This window comes from Electrona antarctica (genome assembly GCF_951216825.1).
Source record: "Electrona antarctica genome assembly, chromosome: 7".
In the NCBI taxonomy this organism is placed as follows: domain Eukaryota; kingdom Metazoa; phylum Chordata; class Actinopteri; order Myctophiformes; family Myctophidae; genus Electrona; species Electrona antarctica.
Window position 1 is genome coordinate 38,406,906 of NC_136812.1, and position 18,393 is coordinate 38,425,298.

Consider the following 18,393-nt stretch of genomic DNA (forward strand, 5'->3'; position numbering starts at 1 on the left):
TATTTCGATGAGACAAGCATATTCATGAACATTACAATCAAATACTGTAAATACACCGGAATTAGCAAAGATGCTAAATTTCATCCGTAGTCCCCACACAAAACATAGAAACAGAACAGACAGGCAGTACCGGTACATTATGAGACGAAGCATAAAAACATACAGTGTACAAGAAACAAAGTACACGGTATAAATTCCTGTATTGTAGTTAAAAACTCACTGTATACTGTTGGACCAACCTCATTCTGGTTTATTACTACTCTGTAGTATCCTTGATGGTGCTGTAAAACATAATGTCCTAAGCTCGCTCGGTCTTTCTCTGCTCCAGGATGAGGCCCTGTCTCCACAGTCCCAGCCCTCTCCTGTCTCTGTGTGCTCGGAGTCCAGTGGATACTCTGAGCCCCCTACACCAGCCCCGAAGAGATCCCCGAAAAGAGCCAGCCTGACTGCACGGGGTGAGACAACCTCTGTCTGCTGACAGGGGCCCATTTAGTCTGTCCAGTGTCCACAGTCTTCTTTGTAAAATGCAGAGTTTTTGCCTTGTAGTTACCAACTGGTAGGGTGCCGAAGGACCATGTATGTAATAAATGTAGCGAAGTGAGCTGTAATTGAGCTGTGGTCTTTTGAGGGGACATGCATATACTGTACACATACTGTACATGAAGAGATGAATCCTATTCTAGACGGAGGCAAGCTAAACAATGCCAGTGTCGAGAACAATGGGATTTACTGTTGGATCAAAATATCTGTCTATTTAGTATTTACAATCCATTTCATGAGTTGTAGTGGCAAGTTTGACTTTGCATTGATTAATATAACTGTAAAAAGGACATTTCTCCAACGGCAACAACCAAAACAACATTGTCCGCTTTTCACATAATATGAGCCAAACTGCCCTTTATTTACCATACACGCTGTACCGCCTCCCTTCCTGTCTCTCCTCCCAGCCAAACCGGCTCAGACAGTCAAGAGGCTCATCCAGCTCAGTACCAAGGTGTCCATCCAGCCCAGGCCACTGATCACAGCGCTCCCCCTGGCTCGCGCCACACCCCCCCTGCAGACCAAGACCATCATCCTCCAGCCTCTCCATGCCACCATGCTGCCTGTGGTGAAGACAGCTCCAATCAGCATCCAGCCAGCGCCCCCTCCAGGTGACCGTCCACACTGCGCCCCCGTTGCACTTGATTGCATCACACCATACTCATTATTTGCATCTAGGCTAGCCTGAGGTTGAGGTGAGCCGTACAGTCGGCGTGTGTTGCACTGTGTTACATGTTTGTTTTTGATTCTTACTGTAGATTAGGGCATTTAGAATAGGGCTGCAACTACCAATAATTTTCTTAGTGGTTATTCTTTTGATTACTTTTTTGATTATTATCAAAATGGAGAATCATGTTTAAAAACATTAAAAATAACAATAATAAAAACAAACCCCAAAAATATATAAAAATATATGCAGTATGAATCGAATAACCACAAGTGTTATTTTATACTTAGGCAAAAATTGTGAAAGTTAAAAATAACAAGAAAAAAACTTTTCTCCTATAATGACATGCCCAAAATAGGGATTGATTGTTAATTGTTTATTCTATGAAATTACTGATTATTTTTTATAATCGATTAGTTTGATTAACTGTTGTGCCCCTAATTTAGAGAGCTGATCCCCTAATTTAGAGAGCTGATCCCGATCATAGTCCTGAGATCCCTGAATTTCTTTGTTTTTTCTGTTGCAACTTGTCCAGAAGATGGCGCTTTATCCCTATGTTCATTGTTCCCCAGCCTGTTTTGGCCTGGTTATGGAGTTGCTGACATGTCAATGTTCATTCAAAGTTTCAAACCCACATATGTAATCACTTTCTTTACTTTGAAGATGGTTGCTAGCTACAGTAGCACACAGTCGTTCTACATTACAATCCCACTCTAAATTAACAGAATGTATTCATATTTAATTAATGTAGGCCTATAAGCCCTTTAAAAATATATATCTTTTTAACGTGTGTGTGTGTGTGTGTGTGTGTGTGTGTGTGTGTGTGTGTGTGTGTGTGTGTGTGTGTGTGTGTGTGTGTGTGTGTGTGTGTGTGTGTGTGTGTGTGTGTGTGTGTGTGTGTGTGTGTGTGTGTGTGTGTGTGTGTGTGTGTGTGTGTGTGTGTGTGTGTGTGTGAGACATAGCAACGTGTAAAATACGATGCGTACTGTAGGTGAAAGGGAAAGGAACCTGCAAAGCAAAATGTCAATCCAAACAACACTTTCCTTAATATATACATGTACTTAATATATGTACTTTTGTGTGTGCGTGCACACACTCTCAAAGATTGTGTTTTTTTTGTTTAAGAACCTGACTTCATTCAAGTTAATTATCGGATAACACTACACAAAACATAACTTGATAATGTAGTCAAATTTAAAATATTCCTTTATGTGAGGATTATGACAGTCAACAGGAGTTCATTGGAGGCTTGGGAAAGTTTGCTGTTTGGAAATGTATTGCTGCACAATGATGTGAGGCTGGGCTCCATGATTTATAGCCGCCAATTTATAGCCGCCAATACAGAATGTGTTTATAGGCCAGGTATGTTCACTTTCCACATGCCTCGTATGTGAACATACCTGACCAATAAACACATTCTGATATGGATTTAAACCATGGAGCTTTGCATATTGGGCACAGCGCTACATTTCGAAACGGCAAACTTACCCAATATAGCCTCCAAATTCGTGTGAACTGTCTTCTACATTCTACATAATTCTCCTCCTCTGTCAGCTTGGCAAAAGACTGAAGCCTTAGCACGACTTACTTTCATTAGCACTGTTGGCTATGATTTGCACTGACAACAAGTCATTTAGAATGAGATTGAGACACTGCAGGACTGGCTGAGAAATGTCCCCTGGCTCAGACTATTGTACTGTGGCTCTCTGGGTAGGGATAAGCACTGACCGCTACTGTAAACCGTGAACAGGTCATCTATAAACAGGAGACTATTGTTTGTTGTCGTGGTTTTGTTTTTTTGGTTTCAGACCACAAGCCTGTGTAAATGTGGGCAGACGGGCATCTTTATTTATTTGTGCCCACTCATAAAAAGTTAAACACACGCACGCACGCATGCACGCACGCACGCATGCACGTGCGCCCACACGTAGGCACAAGAAGGCCAAGTTCAGATACATACCAGACATTGTTTGTTTAAACCTACTTTGAGCAATAGATGGGTGGGATTTACTCCATCAGGACCAGTCAGATAAGGGTAAGATATGGTGTCAGCCATGGGAAAGCAACCTTCATGAACTGTCACATTAATATTGCTGTCAATGTGTGGAAAACCAGTCGATAAAACTTAGACGTTATATAAAAAGTAAAAACGAATCAAAAATGTTAACTAAAGCAATCTTTACCATACATAATCTCCCAAACCCATAACCTTCCTACATGCATACAGACGGCCAGACACATGCATATAAAAAAAAGTCACACCCTCATATTCGAACACTCTCGAACGCTGTTAGGAATGTAGTGTGTTTAGACCTTGGGTCATGGACAGTAAACATCGTTTCCACCTGAACTTCAGTTTGCACACGGCGGGTCTTGTTAAAGTCCAGAGGTTAATGCGGGTCACTGGGGAATGAGGGAAGGTTGTTGCATCTGCACATGGAGGTTGTTCGGATGAGCCAGACTGATATGACTTCCAGCTGCAACGGGTTAGCGAGGGATGAGGTTCTTGTTGTTCATGGTTTGTCCAGACAAATGGGGTGAACATGAACTCAAGACGGACACACACACACACACACACACGCACACTGTACAGTACACACATACTATACACACACGCACACACAACAATTAAGACATGCATACAAACACAGACAAAAAAAATAAACGATAACAGGAACAAAGACGTGCACAACCACAGCCAAAGCTAGTCATATAGTAAAAGTATAGTTACAGTGTGACTGTCTCCTGTAATTTAAGAGTGTGTGTGTGTGTGTGTGTGTTGTGTGTTTTTCAGGACGTCCCATGGTGCTGCCACAGCCAGGCCAGGTGCTACAGATCCAGACACCACAGACTGTCGGGGGCCATGTGGTCACCATGCCAACGCTGAGCCAGGACGTGGCCGTGACGGGCACTGTCGCCCTTCCGCAGATGGTCTCCGTCACACTCCGAGCCCCCTCCTCGGACGATGACGTAAGTCCTGTCCACAGTGTTCTCATTTGTCCACTGAAAAAAAAAATCTACGCTCAGTTTGCAAACACGGTGGTTTTGTGCTCTGTGTATGTGCGTGTGAAATAAGGGGCACGGTTGCACATAGACGTCGGGGCCGAGGTCAAATAATAATTGTTAACAGCCATTCCCGTCCCTCAGGAACTGTTGTGAGGATTTGGTTGAATTCTTTCTGCGTCAAATAGATGAAGCCGCCCACGCAGCCGACTACATGAGGCGTCGGCAAGGGTTGGCCATGATCCCATCAAATAAATTCAGTTTCTCAGTTTCAATACTCTCATACCTTTTCCATGTGGGAAATGGCGCCGCCATCAAGCTCCTTCTCCTACCGCATCGCCTCATTTCTTCTTCTTATTGGTCCGCTGACTTCATCTGTGAGGTCCGTCTGCATCTGAGAATACTTGGGACCACCACTGATGTGGAATCAGGTTTTAATAGTGTCCACTCCACTTCTAATAGTCATTAAAGAATTTCCCCTCCTTATGATGGTATATTGTGTAAAATGAAAGACGATATAAAATGTTATGTATTTTTTTGAGGCAAGGGGTGGGCAACCTTTTAGTGCACTATATCTACTTACCGTAATTGTTTTCCAAGGCTGGTGAGCTCTACCATCGCCAGACAGTAAAAACCACCACATTTGTCTTATTATAAGCTGGTAATTTGAATAATGCAAACGTATCAATCAAATCAATACAAATAAAACCTAACCTAAATTTATTGTTTTCATATGAATGATAAATTCAGGAAAAAAAGTGTTATGCATACAATAATGCAGGCTGATGACATCACTTGATCCACTTTCATATGGTCGAGATTTCAGTTCTGTGTGCTGGAAAAGTCCTGACAAAATGATTTGTGGTTTGTCAGAAAGCGTCTATCCTGCTGCACAGTTGTTGCTGATGAGACATAAACTTTCCATTTGACATGATGATGTGTCTCTTCCCGTTCTGCAGGGACATTGTAATTCTTTTAGTCTCTTCCTCAGCGCATTCTGAATACTGTTGTCTTGCCTGATCTTGTGCGCTGTGGTTGAAAAGTAGACTAGTTCTAAAATCTAAATAGACGGCCATAGCCGAGTGGGTGGAGAGAGACTGCCTGGCTGGGAGACAGAAGGTCCCCACTTCGCGTTCCGGGCCTCCGGCCCAAGTCCACGTGTCCCTAAGCAAGACACGTGACCCCTACCTGCTTCCCCCATAGCGCCCACTTATCCTGATACTTATGATCGGTTAAAGGCAGATACCACATTTCACTGTATGCAAATATGCAGTGACAAATACAGCAAAAGAGTACGGACCAAATGATTAGATTATTATTAGATGACATTACGTATCTATACGCTCAAACCAGCTACAGTAGCTTGAATGTCACTGGTCGGTGGATGATATGACTGGATGTTTTTGTTTGGGTTTTCAAATCCCTCCCAAACTATATATCACCAAACCATGCACAGTTGTGGATGGAAATCATACGTCACACCGCTATGGCAACCAGGCGAACTGCGTGTATTTATTTCACTAAGTTGATGCAAAGTGAAAGTGACAGCAAAAGCGAGCAGAATGTCTCCGAGGAAAGTCGAGGTGGAAGATTACTTTCCTCCACCTTCACCTATAATAAAATCAAATAAAACTCAATACGGAGGAGCTTAGATTTGACAACCAACTATAGCCAATGGGACCTGGATAATCGTATATCACTTTTAGCCAAATACCCTTTCAAGAGGAGCTTAGAATGCTGAACTTGTACTAAGAATTCAATTATTTGTTAAGAATTGTCTATATCGTGGCTGTGGAATCAATGTGTAACACTACAGGTTGGCATAGGAAAACAAAAACATACAAATTAGGTAGGCTTTAATGGGCTTGCCATTGCCCAAAGTCCTCATCTGAAAGTTTGTGTTGGTATTGCAATTTTGAGAAAAATACATATGCCTCTGATTTAAATCTTACCTCAAAATGATCGTGTAAGAAACTCTTTCTCTATCTCTCTCTCTCTCTCACCCCCCCCCCCCCCCCCCTTCCTCAATCGCTGCAGCAGCCCCACTGTATTGCTTCCTGTTCTCTCCCTGAGTGTTTAGGTGGGAGGTTGTCAGACTACTGTATGGTAGATATAGGGCTCTTCTAAGGTTGTGTACATTCAGTTGCAGCCTAAATAGAACCATGGCTTGAGCACTTGTCATACAGTACAAAGCCTATTCATAATGACAAAGGTCATGCTTTCAAGAGGTGGTCTGGCGAGTGTGTGTGTGTGTGTGTGTGTGTGTGTGTGTGTGTGTGTGTGTGTGTGTGTGTGTGTGTGTGTGTGTGTGTGTGTGTGTGTGTGTGTGTGTGTGTGTGTGTGTGTGTGTGTGTGTGTGTGTGTGTGTGTGTGTGTGTGTGTGTGTGTGTGTGTGTGTGTGTGTGTGTGTGTGTGTGTGTGCATGCTTTAGAGAGAGAGAGATTAGAGATAGTGACTGTGTGGCGTGAGAGTGTGAACTTGCATTACTTGTTAACTATGATTTTGTAGTTGGCTAGTTGCTATGGTCACTCGTGGACTGTATACTGTCGGTAACATATATTCTCTCATCTTGCCCTATTTTTAGCTTGTTGGATTTCAAAAGCTATTAACTTTAATATTCCGGGATAAAATACTGTAACATAAAACAGCAGGGGAAAAAAAACCAGGCACGTCTGTCATCACTATTATTGTTATTGTACTTGATGTGTCTTTTCCAGAGGAGTTGTACAACTACAGGACATGCATGTCTCTCAGTCACACACACTTGGACCATTAACCCATTCAGGCCTGACGTCGGAATTAAAAAAAAAAAAGTTTTCTAAATCATGAAAATTTTCGGAAAGATTTGAGGCACATTTTAACGATTTTTCAAAAATAGCAGACCTACAAGTTCATAGCGCGCCACTCGGTGGCGCGCTATGAGCTTGTAGATCTGCTATTTTTCAATAGCTAAAGTATAACATAATGCTTAGTTAAAACACCAAAAGGGGTTCCCGCCCCCAAAATGGGTTAAAAGCTATAATATGACACAGATGCGTCCTCAGGTCTAAATGGGTTAACTCAACCCCCTAGGCAAGACCAAACATGGTAAATATAGCCGACAGTTAGGACTCAGAAATATAACAGATTTATGATGACGTAAGTGGTCATCACAGTAGGCCATGAATTTCCATGATTCTTCCATTGGGATCGTTGCTTTTTAGAGCCAGAACATTCGCAGATACAACAGTCATTATTGGCCTCAGCTTTATTTGTGCCGATGGGAGTTTTGCTGGAAGGGCCCATGTCTTACGTAAGGATAAATCGTGTTTTTGACCTTGTCTTAGAAGGAATCGGACATTGTGATATAACAAAGGGCGGTTTCCTTCTGCCTTTGACGGCGTCTGAAAGGGTGATGTCAGGACAGCTGTGGTGGAAAGATGCAAGCACACACTTCATGTGGCACGCACTACATGGCACACACACGCATCTCTTTAGTTTTTTTGTGAAAAACAAACCAGAGCAGGTTCACACTCTTGCAAACGACCAGCATGTAATTACAATGAGAGTAACAAATCATTAATACAAATATTCTACCTATCAACCTGATATCCACTAATTTCAATTAATTTGGTTTAATTACTGTAGTTATGTGTTGTAAAAGCTCCGTAAATGAATACGTTTTCAGATCACACAGACGGAAGAGGCAGTAAAATTAACAAACAATCAAGCATTCTTATAAAAATAGTAAAATACAATAGCTCAAGTCGCGGTGCAAAATTGTGTTTAAATAAAAAAAAATCTTAAATGGTATTGTGGCAAAAATAACACCTCTGTGGCACTCTCCTGTTGGAGTCTTCAGGATATTCACGATTATCCCGACAATCTTTGAGTGCGATTTATCATGATAAAAAGATCATATCCTCCCATCCCTACAATCAAGTAATGTGCGGTATCCCTCCTTCACACACTCATCACTCCTGGGTCTGGATAATGACAGTGCAGCATGGTCACACACAGACCACACGGCTTTCAGGGGATCCTGTAAGGTACTACTTAACTACAGCGCGGACTGCCAATGAGACTTAAACCAGGCGTAAGCAAAACACAAACTCAATTACAACGCGCCTTGTTTATACTACAAGCCTGCGGTTTCTCAATATAAGTCCCTCAACCTTTTGTTCGTGTATTCAGGGCGGGAGCGTCAACTGTGTTCCATTAAAGGCTCAAGCAACAATGGCCTTAATTTTTTTTTCCCCTCTCGGCGTCTCCTGATTAGACGTAAGGCAAGGAGAGGCCTCTGCTCTCTAACCTTTAACTATCAGTCTTTGTATCTCAATGGGATTGTCTGCAGAGCCAGCAAGTCACTGAGCACTGCTGCCCTGACTAACGGTAACCTCAGTTCTTCTCACAGGCGGTTTGTCTGCAGCACAAACCATCCCTTGTGGTTTTTCCTGCATTCTGACCTCTTGGTGTGACAAATGCGCCCTCATTCACTCTCTCTTCTCCATTTGTCTTCCTCTCTTGTTTCGTGTGAGCGCCACTTCCTTGTTAATGGCGTGTTATTCTTCGTATTCTGCACCTTTTCTTTGTGGCGCCACTAAAGTCCCTGTTGGTGGAATTATTTATGTTAATTGCTTCTGATGTGAGACAATGACAAAATATCGCTAAGCTCAGAAAACCGTTGCAAATTTCAGCTACTACAGTGTTATACATAAATTGCGTTCTCTCTGGACGAGAGCATCCTAAGTTGCAACCGTGAATGTGAACATCCTATGATACCAGTTGACTATGTTGACTACCATGTTTCCATGAGTCATTTTTCATTAACCACTTGACCTGAGTTGGCTCTGTACTTGGACCGCTTTTCCCCTCTATACCAAATGTCTTTGCCGACAACAGCCAACCGACGAGGCTATTTTGGTTTTATGTTCCCCCCAGACTATGGATGGATGCTGGGATTGAAGTGGTTAACTCCATCAGCAACATTTCATAAGTGGTGTTCATTGTCTCTATGAACATTGGCCTTTGACTGTGAAAACACTACACTGGCTAAAACTGCTAAAACTGGCTGAGAGGAACTCGTCCTAATTATCATCACGGGCATAATGGAGTCTGGAGAGACGTTCGCCGTGCCAGACCTCGAGAGTGTTGGAGAGGCATTCCAAGCCCCAGAGTCCAAGACAAACAAGCCTCTCAGCCCATTTGTGAAGCCGGACGAGTCAATAAAGTTTACAATAAGCAATTAAAGAGGAGGGGTCAGACACGTTGATCTGTGAGAAAAAAAAGCAAAATTATACAAGGCCTTTTTGGAGTTGAAAACCCGGTGAACAAAATATTTGCCTAGTTCTCAGGATAGAGTTGCAGACAGAAGTTCAAAAAGGGCAAAACATGAAAATCATAAATCCATAAAATCCATAAAAAGAAGGAATAATGGGTATCTGAAGTAGGTGTAGTTTGAAGGGTTGCCATATCAGCTCTGCAGCACCAGTCCAGTGTGAATGTTTATTGTTCTGTAACGTAACTCAGCTGCAGCCTTGGGCCACTGCAAAACACTTGAGCCATAGTGTGTGTGTGTGTGTGTGTGTGTGTGTGTGTCTGCTGTTATTCGGACCAACTGCAGCTGTGCTCATTTTATAAGCTCATTGTGGTTTGGATACAACACAGTGGTTGGTAAAAGATGGCAGGCTTTAACCAGGTGCATTGTGTGTGTGTGTGTGTGCGGTGTGTATCCTGGCCTATAGTTATATAGTTGCTGTCGGGCAGAAACCTTGTATCTCCGTATTTCAACTTTTTCAACGTTTTCTCATATCTATGCTCTACTTTATCATACAAGAGTGTCACGCTAGCTAAAATACCACAAATACAAGCTCGCAACGTGCCACGATGCGACACAAGCTTGTAGATCTGCTATTTTCACCATTTTCTAATGTTTTAAAAAAGTTTTGTCAACGTTGGACTTGGTATAATAATAATATTTGGCATCGGGACTAAGAGGTTGTGCAACCTCTTTTCCTTTAAAAAATATTTATAAACAGTTTTGGACATACAAGGTTTCCACCCGACAGCAACTTTATGCTCTGTAAGCCTGGGTGTAAAATGGCTACTAATGATTACATATATGGGACAGGTGTTGTGCAGGGCAGGGGATTTGTGACCGCTGTAAACGGCCATCAGGGATTGTGTCCCTGCGATGTAATGGGCTCCTACGCACTCAGGGATCGTAGCTGAGGCATATACAGTATGTTCTGCTGTGTAAATCAGTTCAGCCTGGCGGTGCTGCAGGTCCCCACCGCGCGTAGGGGGAGACACTAGTGGAGCGTGACGTGAGTTTGGTGTTTGGGTCAGTCCAGAGAGATGGAACTGATGAAAGATTTGTCAACGCAACAATCAAAGCTCCATTCTATTATGTATTTATTTTAATCGGATCGCTTCAGAGAGACTATTTGTCTAGTATTGTTGGACTGTGGTCTGTTTCTGATACTTTTGTTTGTTGTAATTATAATTTGCTGCATTGTTCGGGTTACTGGAAATGACTTTTGGTACAGCATGATTGCCTGGAATAGTTCTGCAATGTGCATAGCCACTTAGTAGGTTCACATCAAATAACATGATGGATACAAAACTGCACAGACAACACATATAAAGACAGAAAATGGTGCAACATGTGTACAGGTACTGTAACAGCCATCAGATAATGCACACAGACATGGAACATATATAATTCATATGTATGGTGTAGTGTGAGTGTCGGGGATTGTTTCTCAGTGGTAGAACTCGGCTGAGGTCATATATCTGATGGAGGCATGCTAAAGTCCATCTCTTCAAAGCACACCTCATGTCACGTCCGTGAATAACAATTCAAAATGCATTGCCTGAGTCAATTTGACCAAATGTTCGTCTTTCTTTGCCTTGTCAACTCTTTCATCCTTTGCCCTTAAAAAGGTCTCCCATATCACCTGTGGAACACACGTGCCACTGTTAGCAGGGTTAACATCCTCTTGTAAACTCAAGAAAAGTTTTCCTCTTGTGAAGTTAAGACCTTGTGAAGTTAAGACCTCCCCGTTTGAACGAACTGATGGGTCATCATGCACTTCCTCCTGAATTAACCTTTTGACCTTTTCAGTGGAATGTGCAGGCCTGAACAGCAGGGCAGCGACCAGGTGTGCAACGGTTCCTTGGCTGTTACGGTTGTGGGGAGTCAGGAGACCCACATGATGGGCTGGTTTTCATTCTAGTCACCTAATCGGAGCGATTTCCAACCTGTGGGCCACGAGGATATTGCAAGTAGGCCCCCAAATAATTGGCAAAACAGAGTTTTCATTGTGATACTGTTAAATGCGGTATCACAACTTCACACTTAAAGTATACCACGTTAGTTCCATTGATCCAAGGCGGAAGCCAATAGATTGATTGATCATCAAAATAATAAATATACATCATAAAACCTGCTATGAAAATGCACTTGGCCAGAACTTGAATGCTGTCAAGATTTTCAAGTGATGACTGATCACAGAAAGGTTGGGAACCACTGACCTAGGACGCCCACCAGATGATCGCAAATGATCTTTCTCAGCGCAACACCCTGCTACACATTTGTATACTTAAGGGGGCATTCCACTCATTTTCAACATTTTACTATGTCATTAATATACCTTAGAGCTGAAAAAAATCATTAACATGGTGAATCACATCTTGATGACATAAAAAAAAGAAGAAAATTCTGAATATTTTTCTCTCGTTTGAGATCAATGAAAATGCGCTAGGACCGTAGGACGTGTGTACACGTCCTAGCAACCCGTCGGTTGGATTAGTTCTGACGTTCCCACACGTCGTACGGTCTAAATGGATTCACTGCACTCTCTGCCCAAGCTCAGATTTCCCTAGGGTTTCGTATTTTGCCTCATTTATAAGAAATGGTTGAATGCCTTTAATTGAGATAGAGGTGCCATTCTTCCATCTTTGCTCCCTGCAGCCCCACATTGGTCTCTTCAGCCTCAGCACCGCAGTGGTGTGAAGTCCCTCCCTTTCTCCCTTACTCCTCCATGGTAACGGCTTACTCACCATGTTCCCAGGCTCCGGGCTGGTGGCACAGCTCCCAGTTCTAAGCCAGGAGACAGAGAGAGAGAGAGGTTTCTCAGGAGACAGGAACACAAATACAAGGATCCAAATAACTTAATCACCAGCAGGGTTATTAGGACCGTGGACTTAGGGGCTTACTGGTGGGGAGAGGGTGTTTGTGTTTGAGGAAGGCTAGTTGAAGCGTGTATAGCTGGGGGACAATGGAGGTGCGTGGGTTCCTCACAGTCAGCGGGTCATGTTTAGTTGCCTCCGCTGCTCATGTTAAGATTTATGCGTGTTTGTCGGGTCAGGTTGGGTGAACAGAACTTTACACACGCAGATGTTTGGTTTCTGTCTCACTGAGGATGTTCTTGTACGGTGGCTTGTGTACCACTGCTGTAGGTGGTGGTGTTGTTTGTTAGGTGCCCTTTGCAAAGATTCTGGACGCTAATGGTTGTAGGAAAATCTTCCATAAACAAAATCCAGTGATTCCAAATGTGAAAATTATGCAAAATACCATGTTTATTTCCAGACCCTCTCAAGTGGGTAAATCTTTGACTTCAGTAATTAAGGTGTGTGTGTGTGTGTGTGTGTGTGTGTGTGTGTGTGTGTGTGTGTGTGTGTGTGTGTGTGTGTGTGTGTGCGTGTGCGTGTGCGTGCGTGCGTGCGTGCCCGCCCGCCCCCTGGTGTTTATATGTGTATGATGTGACCTCATCCCTCATTGCATGACACTGTCTGTAAACAGTCACTCCATCACGTCTACACAGGAGTGTGGCGTCCCCTCTCTCATAACCCCTGTTCTGCCTCGGTGAGTGTGACCTCCTGATCCCTCTAGAGAGGATGTAGGCATAAATATTTCCAGCAGAGGTTTTATCGTGTAGACGTCGGGCCTGGGGGTGTTCCTTCAGTCTTCAGTGCAATAAAGCTAGGGGTAATCCGATATGGATATTTCAAGGCCCATACCGATACCAATGTTTTGTTGGAACAGTAAAGCCAACAGGCCGGTATCAACTGATTCTCTCTCTTTCTCTCTCTCTCTCTCTCTCTCTCTCACATTTCCGCTATCCATAATTAATGCAACGGACTCTGTACCCTAAAAGTAACCCTTTAGCCGTGGTATGAAATGCCAATATTGTCCCGATATTATATCGGCCAATCTGATATATTGGACGACCTCTTGTTAAAACCTGTGTCACGTTGCAGAGGAGTCGTTTATTCTGTGACACATCTCTTGCACATGCCTGTTTATTATTCTCTACTGTGCTTAGCGGAGGCTTCGATGACCCAAGCTTTCTTCCCAGAGTGCTCGTGTACAAAGAGCCTGGCTTTTATGTAGCTCCCACCAACCTAACCCCCCTCATCCTTTTCCATTTTCTTTCTCATTCTGACATGCTTCTTTTTACCATCACCCCTCCCTCACCCCAGTACTCCTGGGTTTCTCACAGGCTTAATTTTAAGGAGCCGCATTCCTTAGTGTGGTCGTGTGTGTGTGGGGCAGAGAATAGTGCAAGAGAGAATTTGGAATAACGGCAACAGACCAGCTTGTTTTGGCATTAAGCAGCCATTTTGCTTTGCTCTGCTTTGTATACCAAATGGACCCTTGGTTCTATTAGTCCTCAAGGATCGCTGGGAGTCCCCAGACCCCACGTTGAGACCCACTGCTGTACTGTATGTGACGTGTCTGTCTGTACTGTACACTTGTGTGCGTGAGACGGTCACCCCTCCCTTTGTGTGCTGTCAGCGGCGCTGGCAGCTGCTGTTGGTGATCTGGCAGAAAAAGATGGATCATACTAATGAAAGGCCTTCTTTTTCATCCAAGAAGCCCTTGAGAATATAGACAAACATGAGGTCACACACCATGACATGTGTCTGTGATCCGCTGCCCAACAGGTGTCTTAGACAGACATGTATAACTTTACAGAGTATTCCACTATCAACAGCGTGTTTCCCCCTTCCATCGCTCTGTTTGGATTGGTGAAGAGCGCTGTTATCGAGATGTGATGGGTAGTGTGGCGTTCCTCTGAAAATACACAAAGTGGGAAAATTAATTGTGACCGTAAACCTGCATTTCATGTCAGTCAGTCTGTCCCACCTCGTAACACGCTCCATATGGCCATCTCTTTATAGGCTGTGGCTCAATCGGTAGAGCAGGTCGTCCAATGATCCCTGGGTCGACGGTTCGAATCCCGGCTCCTCCTGTCCACATGTTGACGTACTTGGGCAAGACACTGAACCCTACATTGCCTCCATTGAGTTGGTCGGTGTGAGCTTGCCACCATTGGTGTGTGAAAGTGGGTAGTGAGGACGCTGACGTTGACTGTTCGCCGCTTCACCTCCCTATGAATGAATGAATGAAATAGCACTTTAAAAGCGCTATAAAATGCAATTAATCATCTCCATATATTAGATCACGACACTGACCTCATCAAACCCTTGATAGCCATACATGGAGAAGACTGGATCATCACCTACAGTAGATCTGCATATATGGAGCCGGCCAGCAACTCTACATCTGGCCACACGGACACCATGTTGATCTGACCTCATCATAGAACTCTATATATGGAGCTGACATGTTCTGACATTCCATATGTTGATCCTCCCTCTTAGAACGTAAATATCTCGGAATCACTTTTTAGACCAAAATGCAAGCTGCGTCTGATGCATCCAAACGATAGTATTTCGCTTACCAAAAGTATGTTTTGGGTGGATTAAATGACAATCACAGGACATGTTAAATAGCGGATTTTACTTCCTGACTCGGAGGTTTCCGGACAACATGGCTTCAAATTCACAGTGAATTATGGCAACGAGAGCCCAACCAACAGATGGCGCCATGGCACTGGGTGCCTACCTGGGCCCTAACTGGGCTGGCCGAGGCCCTGCCTGGCCCGAAAACGTCATTAACCCATTCTGGGCGGGAACCCCTTTTGGTGTTAGCATTATGTTATGCTTTAGCTATTGAAAAATAGCAGATCTACAAGCTCATAGCGCGCCACCGAGTGGCGCGCTACGAGCTTGTAGGTCTGCTATTTTTGAAAAATCGAAGAACGACTGACATAGAAACATAGCTTTTTCAGAAAACTGTCAGGATGAAGAAGACATTTTTAGAATCTGAGGGCGTCTTACGAATGTTTTGTTTTATAATTTTCCTTTGTCCCTTCCGTCTAGTCAAAGTTCTCCCAGAGGCAGCATCGGATGATCAAGAACCGTGAGTCGGCGTCCCAGTCTCGGAAGAAGAAAAAGGAGTACCTGCTGACGCTGGAGGTCCGCCTGAAGCTGGCGCTGAACGAGAACGAGCTGCTCAAGAGCGAGAACGGCTGCCTCAAGAAACAGCTGGAAGGAATACTGGCTGAGGTGGGAGATGGTGTACTCACACATTTATGCATATACAGTGCACGCATGTACGCACGCGCACACACAATTATTATGTTTTTTTATTTTGGGAAGGTTTTATGAAGCCTATAGAGGTAAACATGTATTCATATGTCCCAGTTATCAATGGCAAAAAACACAATTTCATAGTTAATCACAATTATTTGTATGACAATTGTCAACCAGCTCAGTGACTGTCCACCCTGGGACTGGGAGGTCGGGGTTCGATCTCTGACTGGGTCATACCAAAGACTGGGATCCAGTGCCTCCACTGCTTGGCACTCAGCAGTCAGCATTAAGGGTTGTCATGTCCAGGGGGCTGCCTCACGCTACAGAAACAGGAGATGGGCTCCTTGCCCTATGGGCCTCATGGCTCGGCAAGGCTTACTTAATGAATTGTCAAGTAAAAACGACGTGATCTTGGCAGCACTAAATCACATACTGGTTTGTGCCAACTGCCTTGCATGGTTGCCTCTGCAGTATGTGAATTGGTGAATGTAATGCACATTTTAAAGCACTTAAAGGCACTATATAAATGCACCATTAACCTTTTTCGTCTGAAAAGGCTGTAAAATCCATGTACAAAATAACCCAAACAATGGAAAACAGTTATCACCTTTGTCTTTTCACTGAATTGCTGCTGACCAGGGCAAGAGCAGGGCCTGACACAAACGTTGTCATGGCAGTACCACAGTATGAGACACAGGAGTAGGATTGTTTTTGTTTGAGATTTGAAGATAATGTGATGTGCTTTCCTCTCTCCACAGAACACAGTTCTTCAGACCATCAGTCCCAAAAGGAAAGCGGTCTGTCTCATGGCGGTTTTGGTCCTCCTTGTGCTCAATGTAGGACCAATAAGGTGGGTGTGTGTGCGTGCGTGCGTGCGTGCGTGCGTGCGTGCGTGCGTGCGTGCGTGTGTGCGTGCGTGCGTGCGTGCATGCATGTGCAAGTGTGTGAATATACTCTGCACTGGGAATGTGATGTTTCAGTTCCAAATATGTTTACTAACTAGACTAGAGTACAGAATTAGTAGCATGGGATTTTAGGTTGCATCGGTCTTTGTGACTACACAGTCAATTCCTTAGCGTTTAATTTAACTCTGAAAGTATACAAATGGACCAGTAAGAGTAAAATATATTTGGGTATACTTTGACATTACCATGAATGGACCAACCACACCAAGCACGATAACTATACATGGCAGCAGTGAAAGTATCCAGGCGAAGGCAAGGGGAAACTTAAGTAACGCAGAATAATAATAAAGGTGCATGCTCAGGTCGACAAAAGCCATCAGAAGATGTACTTTGTGCTGGTGAGTACTGGCCAATTTAATTAAAGCCAGTACTGGCCAATTAAATTAAATTAATTAAAGCCAGTTCAAGCACAGCCCCTTTGCTCAATCAACAGACTTCAGTGTATTTTCAGACAAAATAAAATTGCTGATGCCACCATTTACCATCGGTAATGCAAAAGGGCAAATTGCAGTCGGCTACAAAACATTCTGATCATGTTAATATCTTAATCGTGTGTGTGTGTGCGTGTGTGCGTGCGTGTGCACACATGTCACTGGCGTTCACCACCGGAATTTGCTCTATGCTGACATATGAGGCCAGATCCCTTTGAAAATGAATGGAAAATGCCACCCTGTACAGTGATACTGTTGAAAGTGAGTGCTGTTGTGCGCACGTGTATCTGTGTCTGCGTGTGCTTTGGATTATTCAGTCAAGACCACTTCCACGCCATCAGATTCTACTGATGGCTTGAAGACTAAAAGCCTCCTGTGCACAGGATGTGGGGCCGCGTGGAATTTGGCATTCGTTTCAGTCCATTACAGTGTTGTTCTTTTCAATTATGTTCCTCCATACCGAGGCCCCTCGGTCCGTCCGAGGCCCCCATTTCTCTCTTTGATCCCTTCGGATCCTTCCTGATATCATTTCTCCCTCTTTCTGTATCCCATATTGCCCCCTGTCTCCAACCTGTCCATTTCTCTCCCAGTCTGTTACAGGGTGGCCCCGGCTCCCAGCTCCAGACGGACCCCTTGCAGCACAGTGGCAGGCACCTGCTGGGCTTCTCCGAGGAGGCCGTGGTGGGCCCCGAGCAGCTCGCCAGCGGCCCCGCCAACAGGTAATGAGCTCAGCCGCCAACACCCTTCCCCCTGACACCGTACTGTATTTACATACCGTGTCGGCATTCGGACCAGGATGCACCTGTGCACGGGGCCAGGTTTGATGCCGGACAGAGTCATTACCACCACGCGTAAACAACGTGCCAGACGATGACTGACCCCGCACCCCACGCCCACTCCCCCTAGCTCTCTGAGTTTATGAAACGGAGGAGGGGTATGAGGGTCTGGCCTTGCTTGACATAAAGCCGTACATTAACAGGCACAGTTTATTGTTCTAAAGACTTACACACAAAACAAATAAAGATTCTAGGATTTTCTTGGAAATGTGACACGAGTCCACAGACATAATTTGTAAATTGCTTGAATAACATTCTTGTCTGGTACATTACCTGTACTGCCCCCCCCCCCCCCCCCCCCCCCCCCAATGGTGTTGTTTTGAACAGCATGTAGAGCGTGGCCAACCTGTGTTGTGTCACATGTAGGCATGGGGTGGGTCATGCTTTTTAATGCAAGCCATTCTTCTCTTGTATCGGGTTTCCCAGCACCATTTACCCAATGCTTACAGGAAGGAACACATTAGCCGTTACACAGGGGGTGACGGGGCCGAGCACAGTGGACGGCATGGTGCGAGAGGGTGGGGGTG

General features: G+C 44.2%; 1 protein-coding gene across 3 annotated transcripts in view; it reads left to right on the forward strand.

Moving 5' to 3' along the window:
• The window catches only part of atf6 (activating transcription factor 6), a 48,941-nt gene that overhangs the window by 6,293 nt on the left and 24,255 nt on the right, over positions 1-18,393 (forward strand). For all 3 annotated transcript variants that reach the window (XR_013790357.1, XM_079505234.1, XM_079505235.1), the window contains exons 5-10: positions 329-455; positions 948-1,151; positions 4,002-4,177; positions 15,422-15,607; positions 16,393-16,484; positions 17,621-17,749. Coding sequence is in view for 2 of the 3 variants with exons in the window: in XM_079505234.1 (XP_079361360.1) it covers positions 329-455; positions 948-1,151; positions 4,002-4,177; positions 15,422-15,607; positions 16,393-16,484; positions 17,621-17,749 (914 nt within the window). In the remaining variant the exon portion in view is untranslated. The remainder of the gene's footprint in view (positions 1-328; positions 456-947; positions 1,152-4,001; positions 4,178-15,421; positions 15,608-16,392; positions 16,485-17,620; positions 17,750-18,393) is intronic.